This window comes from Gossypium raimondii, chromosome 9, assembly GCF_025698545.1.
Source record: "Gossypium raimondii isolate GPD5lz chromosome 9, ASM2569854v1, whole genome shotgun sequence".
NCBI classification, from domain to species: domain Eukaryota; kingdom Viridiplantae; phylum Streptophyta; class Magnoliopsida; order Malvales; family Malvaceae; genus Gossypium; species Gossypium raimondii.
In genome coordinates this window covers 43,784,797-43,805,625 of record NC_068573.1, presented here as the reverse complement: position 1 = coordinate 43,805,625, position 20,829 = coordinate 43,784,797, and the positions used below count along the sequence as shown (strand labels likewise).

General features: G+C 31.8%; 2 protein-coding genes across 5 annotated transcripts; one reads left to right on the top strand and one right to left on the bottom strand.

The window, feature by feature from the left end:
• Window positions 1–484: 484 nt before the first annotated feature.
• Window positions 485–13,450, bottom strand: LOC105800055 (golgin candidate 2). 4 transcript variants are annotated; one of them, XM_012630944.2, is made up of 6 exons: window positions 12,316–13,450; window positions 11,131–11,241; window positions 10,954–11,013; window positions 10,426–10,483; window positions 742–794; window positions 485–595 (listed from the first exon to the last, which is right to left on the bottom strand). In XM_012630944.2, the coding sequence occupies exons 1-6, from the start codon at window positions 12,391–12,393 to the stop codon at window positions 506–508; spliced, it is 450 nt and encodes a 149-aa protein (XP_012486398.2). In that variant the 5' UTR covers window positions 12,394–13,450; the 3' UTR covers window positions 485–505. The 4 variants fall into 4 exon arrangements, with proteins under 4 accessions (XP_012486398.2, XP_052477487.1, XP_012486394.2 ...); XM_052621527.1 differs by adding an exon at window positions 7,599–7,670 and having other exon boundaries at window positions 520–794; XM_012630940.2 differs by lacking the exons at window positions 485–595; window positions 742–794 and adding exons at window positions 6,486–6,767; window positions 7,599–7,670.
• Window positions 13,451–16,676: 3,226 nt separating this feature from the next.
• Window positions 16,677–18,518, top strand: LOC105800054 (tubulin beta chain). Its single transcript, XM_012630939.2, has 3 exons — window positions 16,677–17,134; window positions 17,225–17,494; window positions 17,582–18,518. The coding sequence occupies exons 1-3, from the start codon at window positions 16,741–16,743 to the stop codon at window positions 18,253–18,255; spliced, it is 1,338 nt and encodes a 445-aa protein (XP_012486393.1). The 5' UTR covers window positions 16,677–16,740; the 3' UTR covers window positions 18,256–18,518.
• Window positions 18,519–20,829: the final 2,311 nt, after the last annotated feature.

Sequence of the window (20,829 nt, the reverse complement as noted above, 5' to 3'; positions counted from 1 at the left end):
AATCCTCTCTGTTGTCCTATACACGTTTTAAGCTTTGACTTTAATTTATACAACAACATCCAACATCATCTTCTAGCTTTTTGGAGTTGTTCGCTACAAGGATATGCAATGCTTAATTTTCCCAAAGTGGGTTTAAAAGGAAAAGTGGGAAAGATGATATGGCTTAAAAAATAAAAGGTATTTTGCTACTTTTAAGCCCCAAAAATCAATAAATGGGCCTCAATCCTACTATGTAGGAACAGGAATGACTAATATGATGCTAGATTTTTCATATAATTTTAGTAACTAAATGGATACAAATGCATGACTGAGCACTACTAAGTTGAGAGATGTTGATCGTTATATCCATATTACTACTTGTCCATTCTAGTAAAAAAGGAAACTTGCAGCTAACAATGGCTGAATGGCGTAATTGAACTTTATGTAACTTGCCATATCATTGCAATTTATATAACTGAATGTGAACATCTAGAGAGGGCAAAAAGAGAGAGAATAAGAGAGAAAGCTAGGTCTTGCAACTGTCCAATTTTATCAGCGACGAGTACTCTGCCTCGAGGATTTCACATCCAAATTCAATTCCCTTTGATGCTGCTAACTACAACATTTTAAAATTAAAAGTTAACAGATAAGATTATCCAAAGAATCCTTTGGTACAAAGAATTTTTGCTGAAAATGCTAGATTATAGCAGTCTCTGTAGTCAGTATTTTATAGATCCAATATGATACAATGAACTACTTCACTTGGTTCAGATTAGTTCCACTCTGATGATTACTGGCAATCCTCCTCTTTAGTTCTACAAGGTGAAAAAGAAGTATAAGTAACTTGTAAAGTCCAAAAGAAATAGGTCCTTATTTCAGCATAGTATTAGTCAAGAGATTGCTTATGACATTCCCTATGCCCAAAAAGCAGGAGTCTCATGCACCACACAACCCCTTTAACCTCTTAGCCCATACTATTTTGGTAGTTCAATCGCAAAATTTATGTGTCTGTATTTCCAGAATATGAATGTGTGACTTGTTATAATTGATTCTATTAACAGCACAAAAGAATGGAGCTCTCATCTCAACGAGATAATTATCTTGTTCTTAGCGAGTATATGATATATCCAAGAGTTGTTGCCCTAAATTATAACAATTAGATATAAGCAACATCATCATTGTCAATATGAAAAATTAAATGCATTTAAAACATTTCCATCTATTCAAGTTATTGAAAAGACACTACTATTGAATACCAAAAAAGCCAGAAAATCTAATTAAAATTAAATTTTGCCCAAAAAAGAAGAGAAAACTGCAGTGAGGCTTAAAAGATTTTGCATCCCATCATTTAAGAACCAACAGTTAACCACTCTCAAAGGACTTGAAGAATCTTATGCGAGCGAATTATATGTAATGACCCAAAATTAACAGGCACCGGAAAAATGAGTTATAGGGCCTCCGTTTTAGTAAACCGAGTTCGTAAATAATTATTAGGAGTAACCATGAGTCTAGTTGAATGTTTAATTAGGTTCAAATTAGGTGAATTTAGCTTAGTTAATAGATATTAGGAAAAAAGACTGAATTGAATAAGGTGTGAAAGTCTAATTATAGATTAAAAGAAGATAAAGGGGACTAAATAGGAAATTAAGCCTATTCTAATGAATGAGGCGGCAAAATTTTATGATTGTTTAATGATAAAATATATTATTATTGTTATTATTGTTATTATATTATAAATTAAATTGTTATTATATTATGAAATAAATTAAGAAAAGGCACGTGTAAGGTAAAAATAAAATACAAGTGTATTAATTTAAATGAGTACATTTGTATTATTTATATATAGTTAGTAAAAAGATATTTTATTATTTATTATTAATTAGTAAAAGATTTTTATATGATAAATAAATTAAAATTATGATAAGTGGATGGTGATGATAAAATACAAATGTAAAATATATGTGTGTACATTTGCAATATTTATATTTTTATTAAATAGATATTTATAATAATAATAATTATTGTTATTATTATTTAATTGATATTATATTATTAGATTAATGAACAAATTAATAAGTTGACAAATGTATGGTGATAGAAAGTACAAGTGTAATAAATCATATACATACAATTGTAAAATACATATTTATTTATTTAATATTTAAGAAATAATAATTATTAAACTAAAGTAAAATGAAAGCATAAAAGAAACAAAAAGAAATAGAAAGAAACAGAGAAAAAAGAAAGAAAAGAAAAGGGCAAAAAGTAAGGAGAAATAGGGTTTTAAAGCTTGGAGTTTAATTTAGTAAGTCAATTTAGTCCTTTTTATAATTTTGATGTTTTTGGAGTCCTAGAGTTGAATATTATTGAATTTAAGTTGAAAATTTGAAAATTAGTAGATTTTTAGTAGGGTTCATGTTGAATAAATGATTGAATTAGGGTTTAATTGATAGAATTATTGATTAGAATTGGTTAAAGGATTAAATTGTAAACTAGGCTATAAGTTTTGTGTTGTAGGGACTAAATTGAAAGAAATTCGAAATTATGATAAAATTTGATAGTTAAATTTAAATTTATATGGAATTTGGATAGGAATAAGATATAAATTGTAATGGAAACATAGATGAATTTAGTTAGGACTAAAATTGGAATTTAAGTGAAAGTTAAATAGAAATTTAGTATTTATTGTAAATTAGTGATATATTAATGGTTGTAAATTATTTTAATTTTCGTAGCTAACAAAGAACCCGAGACATAGGCACCGAAAGGAAATGAAAAAAATTATCGAGGAGAAATCGCGAAATTCGGGTTTGTATTACTATAATTCAAGTTATTCATTATTAAATATTAATTTTAAATTTATTTAATTTATGGTAAGTAACTTTATTGAATTGAAATTAGAAAATTGAATTGAATAAGAAATGTGTTAGTATTGAATTGAATTTTGAATGAAAAAGTGAATTTGATATTGAAAGTAAATTTTGAAATGAAAGTGAATTTGAATTGAGAATTGGAAACCCTATTAACTAGTCGGGCCAAGTCGGATATAGTTGGCATGCCATAGGATTAGAAGAGTTCAGGGATACTTCGACCTCGAGTCGATGAGACACTGGGTGTCACTATTTTACTTCGGATAGATTTGATGAGATTCTGAGTATCACTTTATTTCGGCTAGGCCGATCAGGCACTGGGTGTCAACTTTGCTTCGAACTATTCGATGAGGCACTAGGTGCCAATCTAGTGTGTTTGGTTGGATCTATATATCCACCAAAGTCGGAGTCTGTTAATAGGGGTTATTAATTGAAAAGTTAAATCGAATGAAATGAATCAGTTGAGCCATTGAAAAGAAATGTGATTGTGGAATATAATTTGAAAATGTGAATTGAATATGAAAATGTGAATAGAAAGCATGAACTAAATGTGAATAGAAAGCATGAACTAAATGTTCATGAGATAAATAATGGCTCAATGTGATAGTGTATGATAATAACTATTGAAAGCCAAATTGAATTGTAGATGTTGAGAAAAGAAAGTTAAATAAGAATTAGTTTGATAATTTTTTAAAGTTAAATGATTTAATTTACTTGGTTATTATATTATAATTTGAATTATAGTAATACCACTGAGTATGATATACTCAGCGTATAGTTGTTTCCGTGCGCAGATTAGTAGAAATTAAGGTTCCGACTCAACATCCAGAGCGATCCCGACTCCAGTGTAAAATTTGGTGATGTAATTTTTCTTTTGGTAAAGTGGCATGTACTTAGATGTTATATTGGTCACTTGAAAATGTCTTATGCTTTTGGTTGAAAATGATACTAATGATATTTTGATACTTAGTGTAATGAAATGAAAATAGAATTATCATAACATATTTGGTATATTTGATAACAAGTTGAAATAGAAAGAATGAATTTTATTAATCTAAACAATATATACGAATATTTATTTAGTAAATTACTAAGTTGATGTTTAAGATATGTTTAGGTGTTTTTGAATACGAAATTGTATGGATTATGATATTGGTTTTGAACTGGTTGCGGGTTGAAATTGCAGGGAATGTTCAATATTTATAAAAGGGTTATATTGAGTTTTTTTTTTAATGAAGTCAATTAGTAATAAAAAAAATATTTATATAAAATTATGATTATATTATAATATGTTTGTTATTTGTTTAAGAATTATTTGTAGATTGTCTGATATGTCTGGTAATGCCTCGTAACCCTGTTCAGGCGACAGTTTAGGGTTAGGGGGTGTTACATTTTTTTAATATCAGAGCTATTAGGTTTAGCCTATTCTCGGCCTAAATCGGGTTTAAAAATACATGCCACTGTCGGGTCAAAATTGACTCAGGATTTTTTAAATGCTGACCTATTTGTTTGTTTCTGTTTTATAGATTAAAGATGTCAGATGAAAGAATAGAATATACTAATCAGGAAATGTATACTGGAGATAAAGAATCATACAGGTTAGATGAAATCGAGTCGGTAAAACCTAGCATAAACCCTGTAAGAAATCAACCTCCTAGAGTAGAAAGAAGAAATGATAGAGATGATTTTGATATATTACGAGTAATTGCCGATGCCTTACAAAGAGTAATGGGAATTGCTCCTGCTACGACTTCAGTACCAATTCAAAGACGGGCCCCGATAAAAGAATTAATGAAATATGGTGCTACTGAATTTATAGGTCTGAAAGGAGTTGATCTATCAACAGCTGAAAATTGGATGGAGTCGACCAAAAGAATTTTACAGCAATTGGAATGTATCCCATGAGAGTGCTTGATTTGTGTCGTTTCTCTGTTACAATGGGAAGCCTATCTATGGTGGGAATCAGTGGTTCGACATCTACCGGAAGATCAGATAACGTGGAATCTATTTCAGAAAGAATTTCAAAAGAAATATGTTGGAGAGATGCATATTGAAGACAAGAAACAAGAATTTTTAATGCTACAACAGGGTGACATGTCAGTGATAGATTATGAGAGGGAATTCTCGAGACTATCTAAAGGAATAGTTGTAAAAGCTTCGAGATAGGACTCTATGTTTCTTCCTTACAATGTTAGCAACTGAATTTCCATATTTCAAGATGGATCTCTCACGCTACCAGTAGATACTGTCATCTGTTTCCCTCTGCTTTTACCACTTCTATCCAATCTATAACTGGGTCTCCAACTACCTTGAGATTCCTTTGATCTTTTTTTACCACGAGGATTTGAGTCGATAGTTCCTTTGATGTTTCCTGCTAGTCCGACATTTTCATTTTTTGTTGAGGCCCAACACTTGCTCTACTATTTTGGCTCGTTCAAATCTACGAACTCAGTAATACGGTGAGATACCAACTGTACATTGATCTCGTCACGCAATCCCCGTAAAAATCTTTTACAACTATCTGCTTCAGTTGGTATAAATTCTGAGGCGTATCTGCTGAGTCTCGAGAATTCCCTCTCATAATCTATCACTGACACCTTGTTGTAGCATTAAAAATTCTTGTTTCTTGTCTTCAATATACATCTCTCCAACATATTTCTTTTGAAATTCCTTCTGAAACAGATCCCACGTTATCTGATCTTCCGGTAGATGTCGAACCCCTGATTCCCACCATAGATAGGCTTCCCCTTGTAATAGAGAAACGACACAAATCAAGCACTCTCGGGGGATACATTCCAATTGTTGTAAAATTCTTTTTATCGACTCCATCCAATTTTCAGCTGTTAATGGATCGACTCCTTTTAGAACCATAAATTTAGTGGCACCATATTTCCTTAATTCTTTTATCAGGGACGGTCTTTGAAATGCTACTGAAGTCGTAGCAGGAGCAATTCCAACTACTCTTTGTAAGGCATCGACAATTACTCGTAATATATCAAAATCATCTCTATCATTTCTTCTTTCTACTCTAGGAGGTTGATTTCCTACAGGGCTTATGCTAGGTTTTACCGACTCGGTTTCATCTAACCCGTATGATTCTTTATCTCCAGTATACATTTCCTTATTAGTATCTTTTATTCTTTCATCTGACATCTTTAATCTATAAAATAGAAACAAACAAATAAGTCAGCATCCAAAAATTTCGACTCAATTTTGACCCAACAGTGGCATGTATTTTTAGACTCAATTTCCAAACCCGATTTAGGCCGAGAATCGACTAAACCTAAAAGCTCCGATATCAACAAAATGTAACACCCCTAACCCTAAACTGTCGCTAGAATAGGATTACAAGGCATTACCGAACATATCAAACAATCTACAAATAATTTTTAAACAAATAACAAACATATTATAATATAATCATAATTTCATATAAATATTTTTTATTACTAATTGACTTCATTTAAAAAAAAACTAAATATAACTCTTTTATAAATATTTAACCTTCCCCGCAATTTCAACCGCAACCAATTCAAAACCAATATCATAATGCATATAATTTTGTATGTAAAAACACCTAAACATATCTTAAACATCAACTTAGTAATTTACTAAATAAATATTCACATAGATTGTTTAAATTAATAAACTTCATTCTTTCTATTTCAACTCGTTATCAAATATACCAAATATGTTATGATAATTCTATTTCCATTTCATTACACTAAGTATTAGAATATTATTTTAGTATCATTTTCAACCAAAAGCATAATACATTTTCAAGTAACCAATATCGCACCTAAGCACATGCCACTTTACAAAAAAAAAAGATTATATCACCAAATTTTGCACTGGAATCGGGATCTTCTGGATGCTGAGCTGAAACATTAATTCCTACTAACCTGTGCACAAAAACAACTGTACGCTGAATATATCATGCTCGGTTGTATTACTATAATTCAAATTATAATATAATAACCAAGTAAATTAAATCATTTAACTTCAAAAATTTACCAAACTAATTCTTATTTAACTTTCTTTTCTCAATATCTAAAATTAAATTTGACTTTCAATAATTAATATCATACACTATCACATTGAGCTATTATTTATCTCATGAACATTTAGTTCATGCTTTCTGTTCACATTTTCATATTCAATTCATATTTTCAAATTATATTCCACAATCACATTTCTTTTCAATGGCTCAACTAATTCATTTCATTCGATTTAACTTTTCAATTAATTACCCCTATTAACAGACTCGGACTTTGGCAGAAACACGAATCCAACCAAACACACCAGATTGGCACTCAGTGCCTCATCGGATAGTTTGAAGCAAAGCTAACACCCAGTGTCTCATCGACTTAACCGAAGTAAAGTGATACCCAGTATCTCATCAAATCTATCCGAAGTAAAATAGTGACACCTAGTGTCTCATCAACTTAATGTCGAAGTATCCCTGAACATGGCATGCCAACTATATCCGACTCAGCCCGACTAGTTAATAGGGTTTCCAATTCTCAATTCAAACTCACTTTCATTTCAAAATTTGCTTTCAATATCAAATTCACTTTTTTTTTCATTCACTAATCAAAATTCAATTCTATACTAACACATATTTCTTATTCAATTCAATTTTCTAATTTCAATTCAATAAAATTACTTACCTCAATATTTACTTACCATAAATTAAATGAATTAAATTAATATTTAATAATAAATAACTTGAATTATAATAATACAAACCTGAATTTCGCGATTACTCTTCGATAATTTTTTCCTTTCTTTTCGGTGCCGATGTCTCGGGTTCTTTGTTAGCTACGAAAATTAAAATAATTTACAATCATTAATATATCACTAATTTACAATAAATACTAAATTTCTATTTAACTTTCACTTAAATTCCAATTGTAGTCCTAACTAAATTCATCTATTTTCTCATTACAATTTATATCTTATTCCTATCCAAATTCTATATAAACTTAAATTTAACTATCAAATTTTCATTATAATTTCATAATTTTGAATTTCTTTCAATTTAGTCCCTACAACACAAAACTTATAGCCTAGTTTACAATTTAATCCTTTAATCAATTCTAATCAATAATTCTATCAATTAAACCCCTAATTCAATCATTTATTCAACATGAACCCTACTAAAAATCTACTAATTTTCAAATTTTCAACTTAAATTCAATAATATTCAACTCTAAGACTCCAAAACATCAAAATTATAAGAAAAGAAACTAAATTAACTTACCAAATTAAGCCCTAAGCTTTAAAAACCCTATTTCTCCTTTCTTTTCTCCCTGTTTCGTTTCTATTCTGTTTCGTTTCTATTTCTTTTTTGTTTCTTTTATGCTTTCATTTTACTTTAGTTTAATAGTTATTATTTCTTAAATATTAAGTAAATAAATATGTATTTTACAATTGTATGTATATGATTTATTACACTTGTACTTTCTATCATCATACATTTGTCAACTTATTAATTTATTAATTAATCTAATAATATAATATCAATTAAATAATAATAACAATAATAACAATTATTATAATAAATATATATATTTAATAACAAATATAAATATTGCAAATGTACACACATATATTTTACATTTGTATTTTATCATCACCATCCATTTGTCATAATTTCAATTTATTTATCGTATAAAAATCTTTTACTAATTAATTAATAATAAATAATAAAATATTTTTTACTAACTATATATAAATAATACAAATGTACTCATTTAAATTAATACACTTGTATTTTATTTTTACCTTACACTTGTCATTTCTTAATTTATTTCATAATATAATATCAATTTAATTTATAATATAATAGCAATAATAACAATAATAATATATTTTATGATTAAACAATCATAAAAATCTTTGATTTTATGCTTTGCCGCCTCATTCATTAGAATAGGCTTAATTGTCTATTTAGTCCCTCTTATCTTCTTTTAATCTATAATTAGACTTTCACACCTTATTCAATTCAGTCCTTTTTCCTAATATCTATTAACTAAGCTAAATTCACCCAATTTGAACTTAATTAAGCACTCAACTAGACTCATGATTACTCCTAATAATTATTTACGAACTCAGTTTACTAAGACGGAGGCCCTATTACTCATTTTTCCGGTGCCTGTGAATTTTGAGTCATTATAGATACTTAGTGTAATGAAATGGAAATAGAATTATCATAACATATTTAGTATATTTGATAACAAGTTGAAATAGAAAGAATGAAGTTTATTAATTTAAACAATATATGCGAATATTTATTTAGTAAATTACTAAGTTGATGTTTAAGATATGTTTAGGTGTTTTTGAATACGAAATTGTATGGATTATGATATTAGTTTTGAATTGGTTGCGGGTTGAAATTGTAAGGAATGTTAAATATTTATAAATGGGTTATATTGAGTTTTTTTTTAAATGAAGTCAATTAGTAATAAAAAAATATTTATATAAAATTATGATTATATTATAATATGTTTGTTATTTGTTTAAGAATTATTTGTAGATTGTCTGATATGTTCGGTAATGCCTCGTAACCCTGAGGTTAGAGGGTGTTACATTATATTCTCAAGAGAGAGTGAAAAGTGAAAACAGATCAGGGAAGAGCTATTGGGTAACAATCAAATCTAGTCTCTTCAGTTGGGTAGTAGCAAAAGCGAGGACAAAGATTGGTTGCAAAGGAGCAATTAAATCCAAGACTGGGGCATTATTGAGATAGAAAAGAAAGATCAGATCAAGGAAAAGAGAAAAGGATCAGCCACAACACAACAAAGAAATGGGGAGAACAAGTTAATTGTGTTAGTTTGGTAGGTTCAAGTAGTAAATCATAGTTAAATACTGCTTCTCAAACCTCAAGTGGTAGTTTATTCCACCACAAACCACAAGGTGCTTAATTGTAAAATAAATTAAAATTAATTTAATAAAAAAGGAAAAGATGATGCAGGAAAGAAAATAGAGTTCCAAGCTACAATTGGTAAGAAGGAAAAAAACAGCATTTTGGAGGGCTCCCACCCCCTGATAAGCAAAAAGACACTCTCAGAGTCAAAACTAAACCTGATATGTCTCCCCTTGTTCTTTTTTTTTTTTTTTTAAGAAAAAGAAAAATGATTTCTACCTTGAAGATCCTTTTTGTATCCATCTTATGTGATTGGTTTTAATTTAATGCTTGGCAATTGACACTTTGGAAAGAACTCTAAAAAATAGCTTAGTCTTACACCAAAAGCACCTGAAACCTAAAGTTTCAGGTCTGTATGAAGTTCCATTAATTTTTAATTTTTAATGATCAGTTAGCTTCAAAAAATACCTTTACACTGAGCCAATTCCCATCAACCATAAGAGGATCAGTAGCCAAAATGCTGTCACAACTCTAGATGCAACAATAAATATTTAATTCTTTTTTGTTCTTTTTTCCTCCATAAACTCATTTAACGCAAGTGGGTTTATATTTTCTTCTTTGTCCTCATTATTGGGGTTGATGTTGGAAAAGAGAACAGGCTCTTGCGCACACACTTTAAAGAAACTATCAGATCAAAATAAAAGATACCTTCATGAGCTGCTTCTTCCAGCTCAATTTGTCGTCGGAGATCTGCTACCCGATTAATCTGGTCCAAAAGGCTAAAATGCAATGAGCACCATATATAAGGTTATGGCAGGATGAGGCTAGAAAAGCTTCCATTGTGGTGTTAGTTACATTTCAAATATATCTATCAATTCCTGAAGTCATCAATTAGTAAATTGGTCAGGCCTAAGAACCAAGCCAGTACAAGACACTACTAGATCGATCACTCTAAAAGTAATCCTGATATACAAAGCAACAGCATCGAGACTGATATACAAAACAACAGCACTGGTTTTCTTTATATTTCTCCGTTATGTGCTTTCTTTCTAACCTGTTATCTTAACAAGCATGGTTCAAAAACAAATTAACATATGGATAAAAACCAGATTTTAGAACCCAGGCACTAATGACATATCGTAAAGAGAGCAAAGAAATTTTCTGACAAATAAAAATTGAAAGAATGAAGAAAGGGGATCAATCCAACCAGACAATTGATATTTAAAAGTATCATACCTCTACTTCAAGTCTCTTCTGTGCAGTAGCAAGTGATCTTGCAAGATCAGCATTAGTGGTCTGCAATTACTAGCAATATTAGAAACGAGAATTTCTGTCCAAATGCAATAGACCAACAAAAATATGGAGAAAATTGTTTAAGAAACATGAAGTCACGATCTAAAACCATTGCAGCACCTCTAGCTTAGCTAATCGCTGAAGAGCTTCCATTCTAGTATTATTATGTTTCTGCTTTTCTAGCTCAACAGCATCCATCATTTCCATTGTAGTAGTCTGCAGCTCTGAAGCCTGACGGAAGTAAGAAGATTACAAGCCATTAATGCTAGAATTGAACATTGGACAGACAACTTCAACCACGGGGCAAGGGAAGGGAATAGAAAGAAGTAGAGGATAAAGGGAAATAAGGAATGAAAATCAAGTAAAAGGACAAAAGGAAAAAACTAAGGATAGAATTCAATGCTCAAATCTCAATATTCATAAACCAAATATACTGCCAACACTTTTTTGGAGCAGAGGTTGAGGCTTCTGTTGGCACCCAGGGACTAGGGTTCAAACCCTGGTATTGTCATCCCCCTCCCCCTTATTGTAATTGTACCAAAAAAAAGAAAAAAAATTTTGAATTATGTACTTAATTCAAAATAGACTACTCTCCGAACCATAACATGGATACCAAATACAAAATATAACCATGATCTAACCATAATAATTCCTTAAATAGTAAAAATAATTATAAAGCAATATACGAAGATGATAAAATACGTGGATGAGCATGATTTTTTCCACTTCAACTTGGTAGGCATTTAGAACTTGCAAGCATGAACTTATGAGAGGAAAACTGAAGGCACACATCAAATTAAGAAAGGAAAACAGAAGGCATCACAATTTTTATGCAGTTCAGATAGAGCTGCTAATCTTAAAGAAAGAAAGAGGAAAAGAAGAATGTAGAACTGGCTATACTTCCAGGCTTTTCTATTCCTGCTACATTGTAGATTCAAATCTTAAAGGCATTGAAGCGAATGGGGTGAGTAACCTCTAGAGAAGTCAAACACTCTATTACTAACAATATACAGAATTTGTTTGGTGGCACCTGCAGCCCTAGTTTTGTTTGTTTCCAATTGCATGCCACTGCAGTCAGCCCCTAATCACCCAACCCTCTAGTACAAAACAAAGCTTAATGCATCATATTTTTCCTGTGAACAACAAATTTCTGGTAGCATTTCATTTTCAAAGTGTATAACCTGGATATTTTCGGAGAAAAGAATACCCATGGTCAGAACAAGATATTTCCATATCAAACTCAACAAAAAAAGAAATAAAAATGAATGCGTGCATGTAATATTGAAAAAAGCCATGAAATATTACCTCTTGTGCATGTTGCTTGGCTCCTTCCTCAAGTATTTTCTCCAAGCTCTGTTTCTCTCCTTCCAATCTGGCAACCATATTTTCTAGTTATTTGATAGCCTCCACAGCTTTAACTGCTGCTCGCTCAGCCATAATCCTCTCCTTCCTCTTCCTCCTTTCCTCCCTCTCATGTTCACTTTCAGAGTCAGATGTTGAGCCAGAATCTGGATCCAAATCAGAGCTTGCATCACTCGTTGGCTGAAAGGCCCCTTTTACACCATCAAAGACTGAACTTCTGGATGAGCCAATGGACTTGGATTTCCCACTTACAGTTGTTCTGAACTGACCATGAGCATCAGCAATTCCTATCAGCGCATCAGGTACCCCATCAACTTCTCCCAAATCCAACACCTTTCGGGTTGACTGGTTCTTGTTCGCAGACAGTGAAAACCCTTCCACATTGGTCAGAAGCTTTTTAGAATCCAATTTCCTACCATTTTCTTCATACCTTGAATCTTTCATTTTCACCATAAAGCTTGCAGGAGTGTCCTTGTGATCCAACTCCAACTCCTCCGAATTCTTACCATCATTCTGTTTATCAACACTAGATGGCCTTACTGAAGCACTTGATTCTTCACCATTGCTCCGCTTACCATTCAACTTATTTCCCAAAACTATATCTGATCTCCTTACAGGCTTACTGCCATTAACATTCCTCTTTTGTTTCCTCTTCTCTTCCAGCAGTGACAAATGAGACCCTAAATGTCCTTTGGTCCCGCCATCTTTCTTCGAGCTCCGAATTCCAAATACCCCATTAGTACTAGAACTCGTCCCCTGACTAGGTGTACTAAGAAGTTCAGTCCAATCACTATCCGTAAGCTTGGTATTAGGTTTCGATGAAGCTCTTGTTCTTGAAATTTCTTTTTCCCGACTCGTAATATTAACTGAATTGTAACTCTTACTATCATTATTATTACTAGGCATATTAGAAATGGGACTGAACAATTTGCCTTGATAATCATTATTATCTTGTGGTTTCCTTTTTAACTGATCCTTTAAAGATACACCCCCATTGGGTTTCGTTGGAGTGTCCAATGTTCTCATCGGATAATTGCTTTTCATTCTTCCCAAGCGACTCCGCGGCTTGCTGATCGATCTGAATCGTCCATCACATAATGCAAGTTACAAGTTACAACTACTCTAAATCAAACCAATATTTTTTTTATTAAAAATAAAAATTAGGGGCGGGGGAGCAATGAAATGAAACCAAATCAATAAGATTCAAAATGGACACTAAAAATGAAATTAAGAAAAAGAACTATGAAAAGGAAGGAAAAACTTGCCTGTTGAAGGAGAGTTTCAGCGACTTTGAGCTTGGAAGAGATCCAATTTGCCATATAAAGCTTGTTCCTTTTTCTTAAGATTAGGTTAGCATAACGCCCGTTTTGGAGTAGGGAAGGAGGTGAAGGGGAGTAAATGCTGAAGGAACAAATTAGTGAGAGCGTGGGTTATTGCAGAAACAGAGGAGCAGCGCGGGTAACGTCGTTACGTAGGTTTGAAGTTTGAACGGTCGAAGGCTATAAATGCCAGCGTAATGGGTGTATGTCAGTATGTGATGGTGAAGGCCTGAGTTTATCGAAAGCTCCAACGACTGATCTCACGTGCGCAACTGTGACTGACCACCGGCACCGGGCCGACCGCTCCTCTAGTAGGATGGATTGTTATCGTTTTTAAAGGTGTTAAATGCCACGATCCAAAATTGGTCAGGGCTTAGCCCGAGTTCGCCCGCTGAAATTTTTGTATTTTTTGTTGTTGAAATTCATCAATTTTCACATTTTTTTAATTATCATGTAGTGAATTTATTCCGATTTATTATTTGAATTATTCGAATTGTAAAATTTAATTTTATTTTATTTTAAAAATAAAATTATTTATTCGAGTTGATAAAAAACCAAATAATTTAATTCAATTAACTTGAAATTTTAAATAAATTTATTTTCTTCAAATCAAATCAAGTTTTACTCACCCCTATTTAAATAGACCAATAACTAAAATATAGCCAAACAAAACTCTCACGTAATAACTACTGATTTATAAAATTAAAGATTTATACATAATAATCACACATGATAAAATTAAAGATTTATACATAATAATCACACATGATAAGACTCGAACTTGAATATTCAAAGTTCATAGTATTAACCTTTGTCAATAATACAAAAGTTTTCTTGGTATTAAATATTTTTTTGAAATTGCATTATATATTTTTAAAGTATTTGTATACTAATGTTTAGTGTTAATTCGTTATGTCCCTAAACTATGATTGATATTTTAAATTAATATAAAAATTTAAAAGTTCTAATTAAGAGTCTGTTTGATTGCCAAGAAAATATTTTCCGTAAAATGATTTCGGAAAATGTTTTACTTTTCGTAAAATGATTTATTGGAAAATATTTTACGGTGTTTGATTGAATCTGTAAAATCTTTTCATTGCTTGATAGATTTTTGAAAATATTTTTCAAAAAGTTGTTTTTACATATATTAATATATATTAATAAATTTTATATTTTAAATTATTTTTACATATATTGCAATGATTTATTTATAATAATACTCAATTATTAAGCTACAATATTAATCGTTATAAATTGAAAAAACTAATATCAAATAAATTATTTGTAATTGTGTTAAAAAACAATTATTGAATAATTAAAAAACAAGTTATTGGAAAATCGATAAATGAAGCGCTTTTCTACCGGAAATGAAGGAAGGAATGAAGGAAGCGATAGAGAGGAGAGCATGGAAAATGTCTTAGGGTAAGACATTTTCCCTAAAATGTAACCCATTTTCCCTTGTTTTAGAGTTCACTTTCCAAATGGAAAATGTTTTCCGCCAATCAAACGCTGGAAAAGTTGGAAATGATTTTCCAGAAAATCATTTCTGTCAATCAAACAGACCCTAAGTCTTTGTAGTGTTAGTGTCGTATCAATCAAGTTTTTTTCGTTAACCTATATTATCAACTTGAGTATTAAATACAGACTTGAATATGACATGAAACATATTTAAAATACGAGGATCAAGTTTCAAAAATGTGTACCTATCTAAAGAACAACTTGGGTGAAATGTGCTAAGAAAAACAAAAGAACCCTCTTAAAATTGAATGGCATTGTTTATTTCTTATCTACATATGCTCTATGTCAAATCTAAGCTAACATTTTAATGCTTAAGCTTATTTGGTTGATATAATATTAATACTTTGATTACTTAATTAGAATAACTTTAAGGGTTAATTTGATATTTAAGCCATATTTTGGAGACGTATGGTGCAATTTAACCATTGTAATATAATGACTAAATCTAAATTAAAATGTAAAGATTAAATATTAAATGTGAGCATTATAGAGGTACCAAAACTACAATTTAATCATTATAATACTAAAAAAGAAAAAACTTATTGGGAAGATTTAAATATCTAAAGTATGAAAACTTATGGTTTATAGACGTTTAGCAAATAAAAATGTGCCACGTGGCATATCCTTTCCCATTTTGACATCTCTCTTCATTTTTTTCCTTTTATATCCCCTTCCACCAATCAAACTCCCCACCTTCCATAATTTATTTTATTTTATTCCTTCTTTCATCTTCTTCACTCCAACTCCATCGCCATTGATATGATAAAAGGAGGGAAGAAGATAACATTGATAACACTGATATGATAAAAGGAATGAATAAGATGTTTGATGCAGGATCCGATAAAGTCTAGGATGCTGTTGACTTGTAGATTTATATGTTTTAGTGCTAGGGTAGCCTAATACCTAATGCTTGGAAGCAGAATAGTTTTCCATGACGTCATATAGCTTAGTTTTTCTATCAGGTTGTCCATATGTAGCTTACAGGGGGCAATATTGCCTTTTTGGTCAACCATAAATTTAATCACCTAATTAAATTATATTATTTTTGTCTTAATCAATCTAGATATAATCGGAAAGCAGTTGAAGGATTGTCTGACTTCCTTTATATTTTATTACTCTAATCACTGCCCACAATAAAATTTTAGGAGATATTAGGGGCGTCAATGTCATGTCAGTTTCGTCTAGACGACTGCCCATCATTAATTAACTAATAGAAACAGGCCTTACATTTATAAATAGCCGGCGACGCTCACTTAACCAACTCCAAATGGCAACTTTTAGTCATCCCCGAACCAAGCCATCTCACTAATTGACATACTTTCTCTCTCCCTGGTCGGATACCTCTTAGCCGTCGGATCATAATTTCCCAACCCCATCTTAACCCTTCATTTACAACTGAAAGATGAAATACGTCTGTTATAAATAGCTGCTCCATTCGCTTGCTCTTTTCAAGCCCTCCAAGGGAAACAGTTCTTTTTAGTAAACAAAAAACTTTTTTTTTTTTTAAATTCCGATTTCACCCTAAGTCAAAATGCGTGAAATACTACACATTCAAGGAGGGCAATGTGGGAACCAAATTGGATCTAAGTTTTGGGAAGTTGTTTGTGGTGAACATGGGATTGATCCAATTGGTAAGTACATCGGAAATTCAGAGTTGCGACTAGAAAGAATTAATGTGTACTACAATGAGGCAAGTGGTGGCCGGTACGTGCCACGAGCCGTTCTCATGGATCTTGAACCTGGAACGATGGACAGTATTCGAACCGGCCCCTATGGGCAGATTTTCAGGCCTGATAACTTTGTTTTCGGCCAGTCCGGGGCTGGAAACAATTGGGCTAAGGGTCATTACACCGAGGGAGCCGAGTTGATTGATTCAGTACTTGATGTTGTTAGGAAGGAAGCTGAGAATTGTGACTGTCTACAAGGTTTCTTTTATTAGACTCTACCTTTGGTTCATTCGTATTATCCTTTTTACCTATTTGCTCATTTGGCAACTTCTCTTGAGCCTTTTGCAGGGTTTCAAGTGTGCCATTCACTTGGAGGAGGAACAGGGTCTGGAATGGGGACCCTGCTTATTTCAAAGATAAGAGAAGAATACCCTGATCGTATGATGCTTACATTTTCCGTTTTCCCATCTCCAAAGGTGTCGGACACTGTGGTTGAACCTTACAATGCCACTCTTTCAGTCCACCAGCTGGTGGAAAATGCTGATGAATGCATGGTTCTCGACAATGAAGCACTCTATGATATCTGCCTCAGGACTCTAAAGCTCACTACCCCAAGCTGTAACTAACTGAATTAACTCAATCATTTCATCTTTCCTTAATTTATGTTATGTGGAACCCCATCTGATAGATGTTTAATTTTTTCAGTCGGAGACCTGAACCATTTAATATCTGCAACAATGAGTGGTGTAACCTGCTGCTTGCGATTCCCGGGTCAGCTTAACTCAGACCTTCGAAAATTAGCAGTGAACTTGATCCCCTTCCCAAGGCTTCACTTTTTCATGGTGGGATTTGCTCCATTAACATCTAGAGGATCACAGCAATACCGTGGACTCACGGTCCCTGAGCTGACACAACAAATGTGGGATGCCAAGAACATGATGTGTGCCGCTGATCCACGCCACGGTCGTTACCTTACTGCATCAGCCTTGTTTAGAGGCAAAATGAGCACCAAAGAAGTTGATGAACAAATTCTGAATGTGCAAAACAAAAACTCTTCCTACTTTGTTGAGTGGATCCCAAACAATGTGAAATCCAGTGTTTGTGACATCCCTCCCGAAGGGGTTTCGATGGCTTCGACTTTTATCGGGAATTCAACTTCAATACAGGAGATGTTCAGGAGAGTTAGTGAGCAGTTTACAGCCATGTTTAGAAGGAAAGCCTTCTTGCATTGGTACACTGGGGAAGGAATGGATGAAATGGAGTTCACTGAAGCAGAAAGTAACATGAATGACCTTGTTGCAGAGTATCAGCAATACCAAGATGCCTCAGCTGATGAAGATGTCGAGTACGAAGATGATGATGGTGGTGCTGAGAATTGAAGATGCTCCGCAAACTTACTGCTAGTGAAGTTACGTGCAGCAATAAATCGGTACTGAAAATGTTGCTTAAAATCAAATGAATTGCCTCTACCAATGACGGATGCCTATGATTTTTTAGTCTTTCCCTAAGGGCTTCCTCTCTTAAATTCAGCATTTAGGAAGGTAGCAATGTTTCACTTTGTTATCCATTTATTGGTATAACTTTTGTTACTTATCTGAAGGGGAAGCCCCTTAATTTATGGCTTTATCCAGTTCCTGCTTTTGATGTGTGTGTTCCTGATAGTAGTACTAAAACTTCTCAAACTATTAATTGCAATGCTTACAAACATTTGCTCATTGATTTTTTTCCCCACTCAATTTAACATTTTGTAAATCATAGTTACAACTATTGTAAACCATAGGCAAGAATTACATTAATCAAATAATGTTATCTAACATTAATAGGTGAATGAAATTTGGAAAATTCAAACTAAAATCTAAGGTAATATTCCTATCCATCATTTAATGTGTCAAAAAGTGCGCAACACAATTGGCCGACATATGAGCAGAAGTAAAGCAAATACAATCAAACATGTCAAGTATCAAGGCCTCCCTAACAATACGATCATAAAATGATGAGTCCACTAAAGGCACAACAAGGCCCTAAGACAACTCTAGAATAACCCCTCTCAAGGGCGTTCTAAATGGCGCATGACATAGTAAGAGCCTCGGGGGAAGGAGCATTAAAGGCACCCTTGATTCAACTAGCAAAGCTGGTAAGCACCATTCCCTCATTGCCTCGAAAAATCGCTCCACAAGTAGCTGTCTCTGCCTCTCTATTCCAAGCCGCATCAATATTAATCTTGATGGCGTCTTCGCTCGGCGAATTGCGTATAATGGGCAAGTCTATTGGCTTAAGTTCTAATATTTCTCTCAACTTTATCAATTTGGTGCTTGCTTTTTATTTATGATTCCCTAAAAAAAGCTAAACATATTTAATATATTAAAATTTTTAATAAGTCGATTGAAAAGTAAATATATAACAGTACTTTTGGAATTAGTTTGATTCATCATATTTAGTATATTAAAAAGTGTTAGTTTTTGATATATTGACAGTATATATATTTTTATTTCACAAGCAATTTTAAAATTGTATTATGTATCTCTTTTTAAAATATTTATTTTTATTATTTTATTATATTTTTATAGGACATTTGTCAACCTAATGACTCTACTTTTTAAGTCTAAAAACTTAACTGTGTAACAATTATTTTCTCTACTTAAAATATTAAAACTTGAATAAATATATATAATAAAACTTTTAGTTTGCAGGTGATTAAGTGCTCTCTATTGATATTTAAAGTCTAAAGTTCAAGTCATGATAATTAGATCTTTTCTAATATATAATGTACGAGAAAACAATTCTTTTAATATAGTTCATAAAAGGTATAATGACTTTTTAGCTTTTCAATTTTATAAAAAAAGGCATACACATGGATTGCCACATGTATGTCATGTCAAGAATTACTTATTTTTAAAAATTAAAATATTTTTTATATGTTTTATGTTTTAATTTTAAAAATAAATTTTACTTTTTTAAAATTAATTAATTGTTGATGTGGCATCCACATGTATGTCACATCAACAAAATTAACAAATATTAAATTTTTCATCCATTTTAGAGTAATTTGATAAAAATATAAGTTTAATGACTAAAAAACGAAAAATTAAATGAAGAGCTAATATTTTTTTATAAAAGTAAAAGGTCAAATAAGTTATTATGCGCTAAGTTCATCGTAGATGCATAAAAAAAATGAATTCTAATATAATTTCCACATTGCTTTAAAGCAAATTGAGGCAACGCGTGAGCATATATAGCTAGCATGATTTCACTTTTCTTTGATTAATGGATAAAGTGCACCAATAGTTACTAAACTTTTGTTAAAATAATAAAATAGTCACTAAAATTTGAAAAGTTACAATTCAGCCATTGAACTTTTCACCATTTTTCGTTACGTCTGTAACGGAAAGTTGACCTGTCATCCCATGGTTTAAACGGCCCTAATTTAAGAACCCTAGTTGGGCTGGACAGTAAAAGAAGAAGAATCCTTACAATTGTTTCAGTTTTGGGAACATGCAAAAGTTCAAATTTTTCAGCCACTAAACTTTTCACCATTTTTCTTTATGTCCATAACGGAAAGCTGACATGTCATCCCATAGTGTAAACGGCCCCAATTTAAGAACTCTAATTGGGCTAAACAGTAGAAGAAGAAGAATCTTAGCAATTGTTTCAGTTTTGGGAACATGCAAAAGTTCAAAATTTTCAGCCACTGTTACTCTCTTACCAGGAAGGGGCGTAGCTAAGGGGCCGGCAAGGGCCTTGGCCCCTCTAAAATGAAAAATTTTTCATTTTGGCCCTTTGTTTTTTTTTAAATTTTAAACTAGTAAAGATAAAATTATACTTTGGCCCCCTAAAAATGATAAAAATTTAATTTAATTCTTTAAAAATTATAAAGATATAAGCTATTTAAATGGTGAAATTGCATTTCACTATCGTAAAAATTAAAATTTAATTTTGGCTCCCCTAAAATTTTT

What these genes read in the sequence shown, in the direction of transcription:
- LOC105800054 (XM_012630939.2), top strand. Translation starts at nt 16,741, where the DNA reads ATGCGTGAAATACTACACATTCAAGGAGGGCAATGTGGGAACCAAATT. An exon ending in GAATTGTGACTGTCTACAAG is followed by an intron (nt 17,135 to 17,224) that starts GTTTCTTTTATT and finishes AGCCTTTTGCAG; the next exon opens with GGTTTCAAGTGTGCCATTCA. An exon ending in AAAGCTCACTACCCCAAGCT is followed by an intron (nt 17,495 to 17,581) that starts GTAACTAACTGA and finishes TAATTTTTTCAG; the next exon opens with TCGGAGACCTGAACCATTTA.
- LOC105800055 (XM_012630944.2), bottom strand. Translation starts at nt 12,393, where the DNA reads ATGGTTGCCAGATTGGAAGGAGAGAAACAGAGCTTGGAGAAAATACTT. An exon ending in AGCGATTAGCTAAGCTAGAG is followed by an intron (nt 11,014 to 11,130) that starts GTGCTGCAATGG and finishes TAGTAATTGCAG; the next exon opens with ACCACTAATGCTGATCTTGC. An exon ending in GGAAGAAGCAGCTCATGAAG is followed by an intron (nt 795 to 10,425) that starts GTATCTTTTATT and finishes TTCACCTTGTAG; the next exon opens with AACTAAAGAGGAGGATTGCC.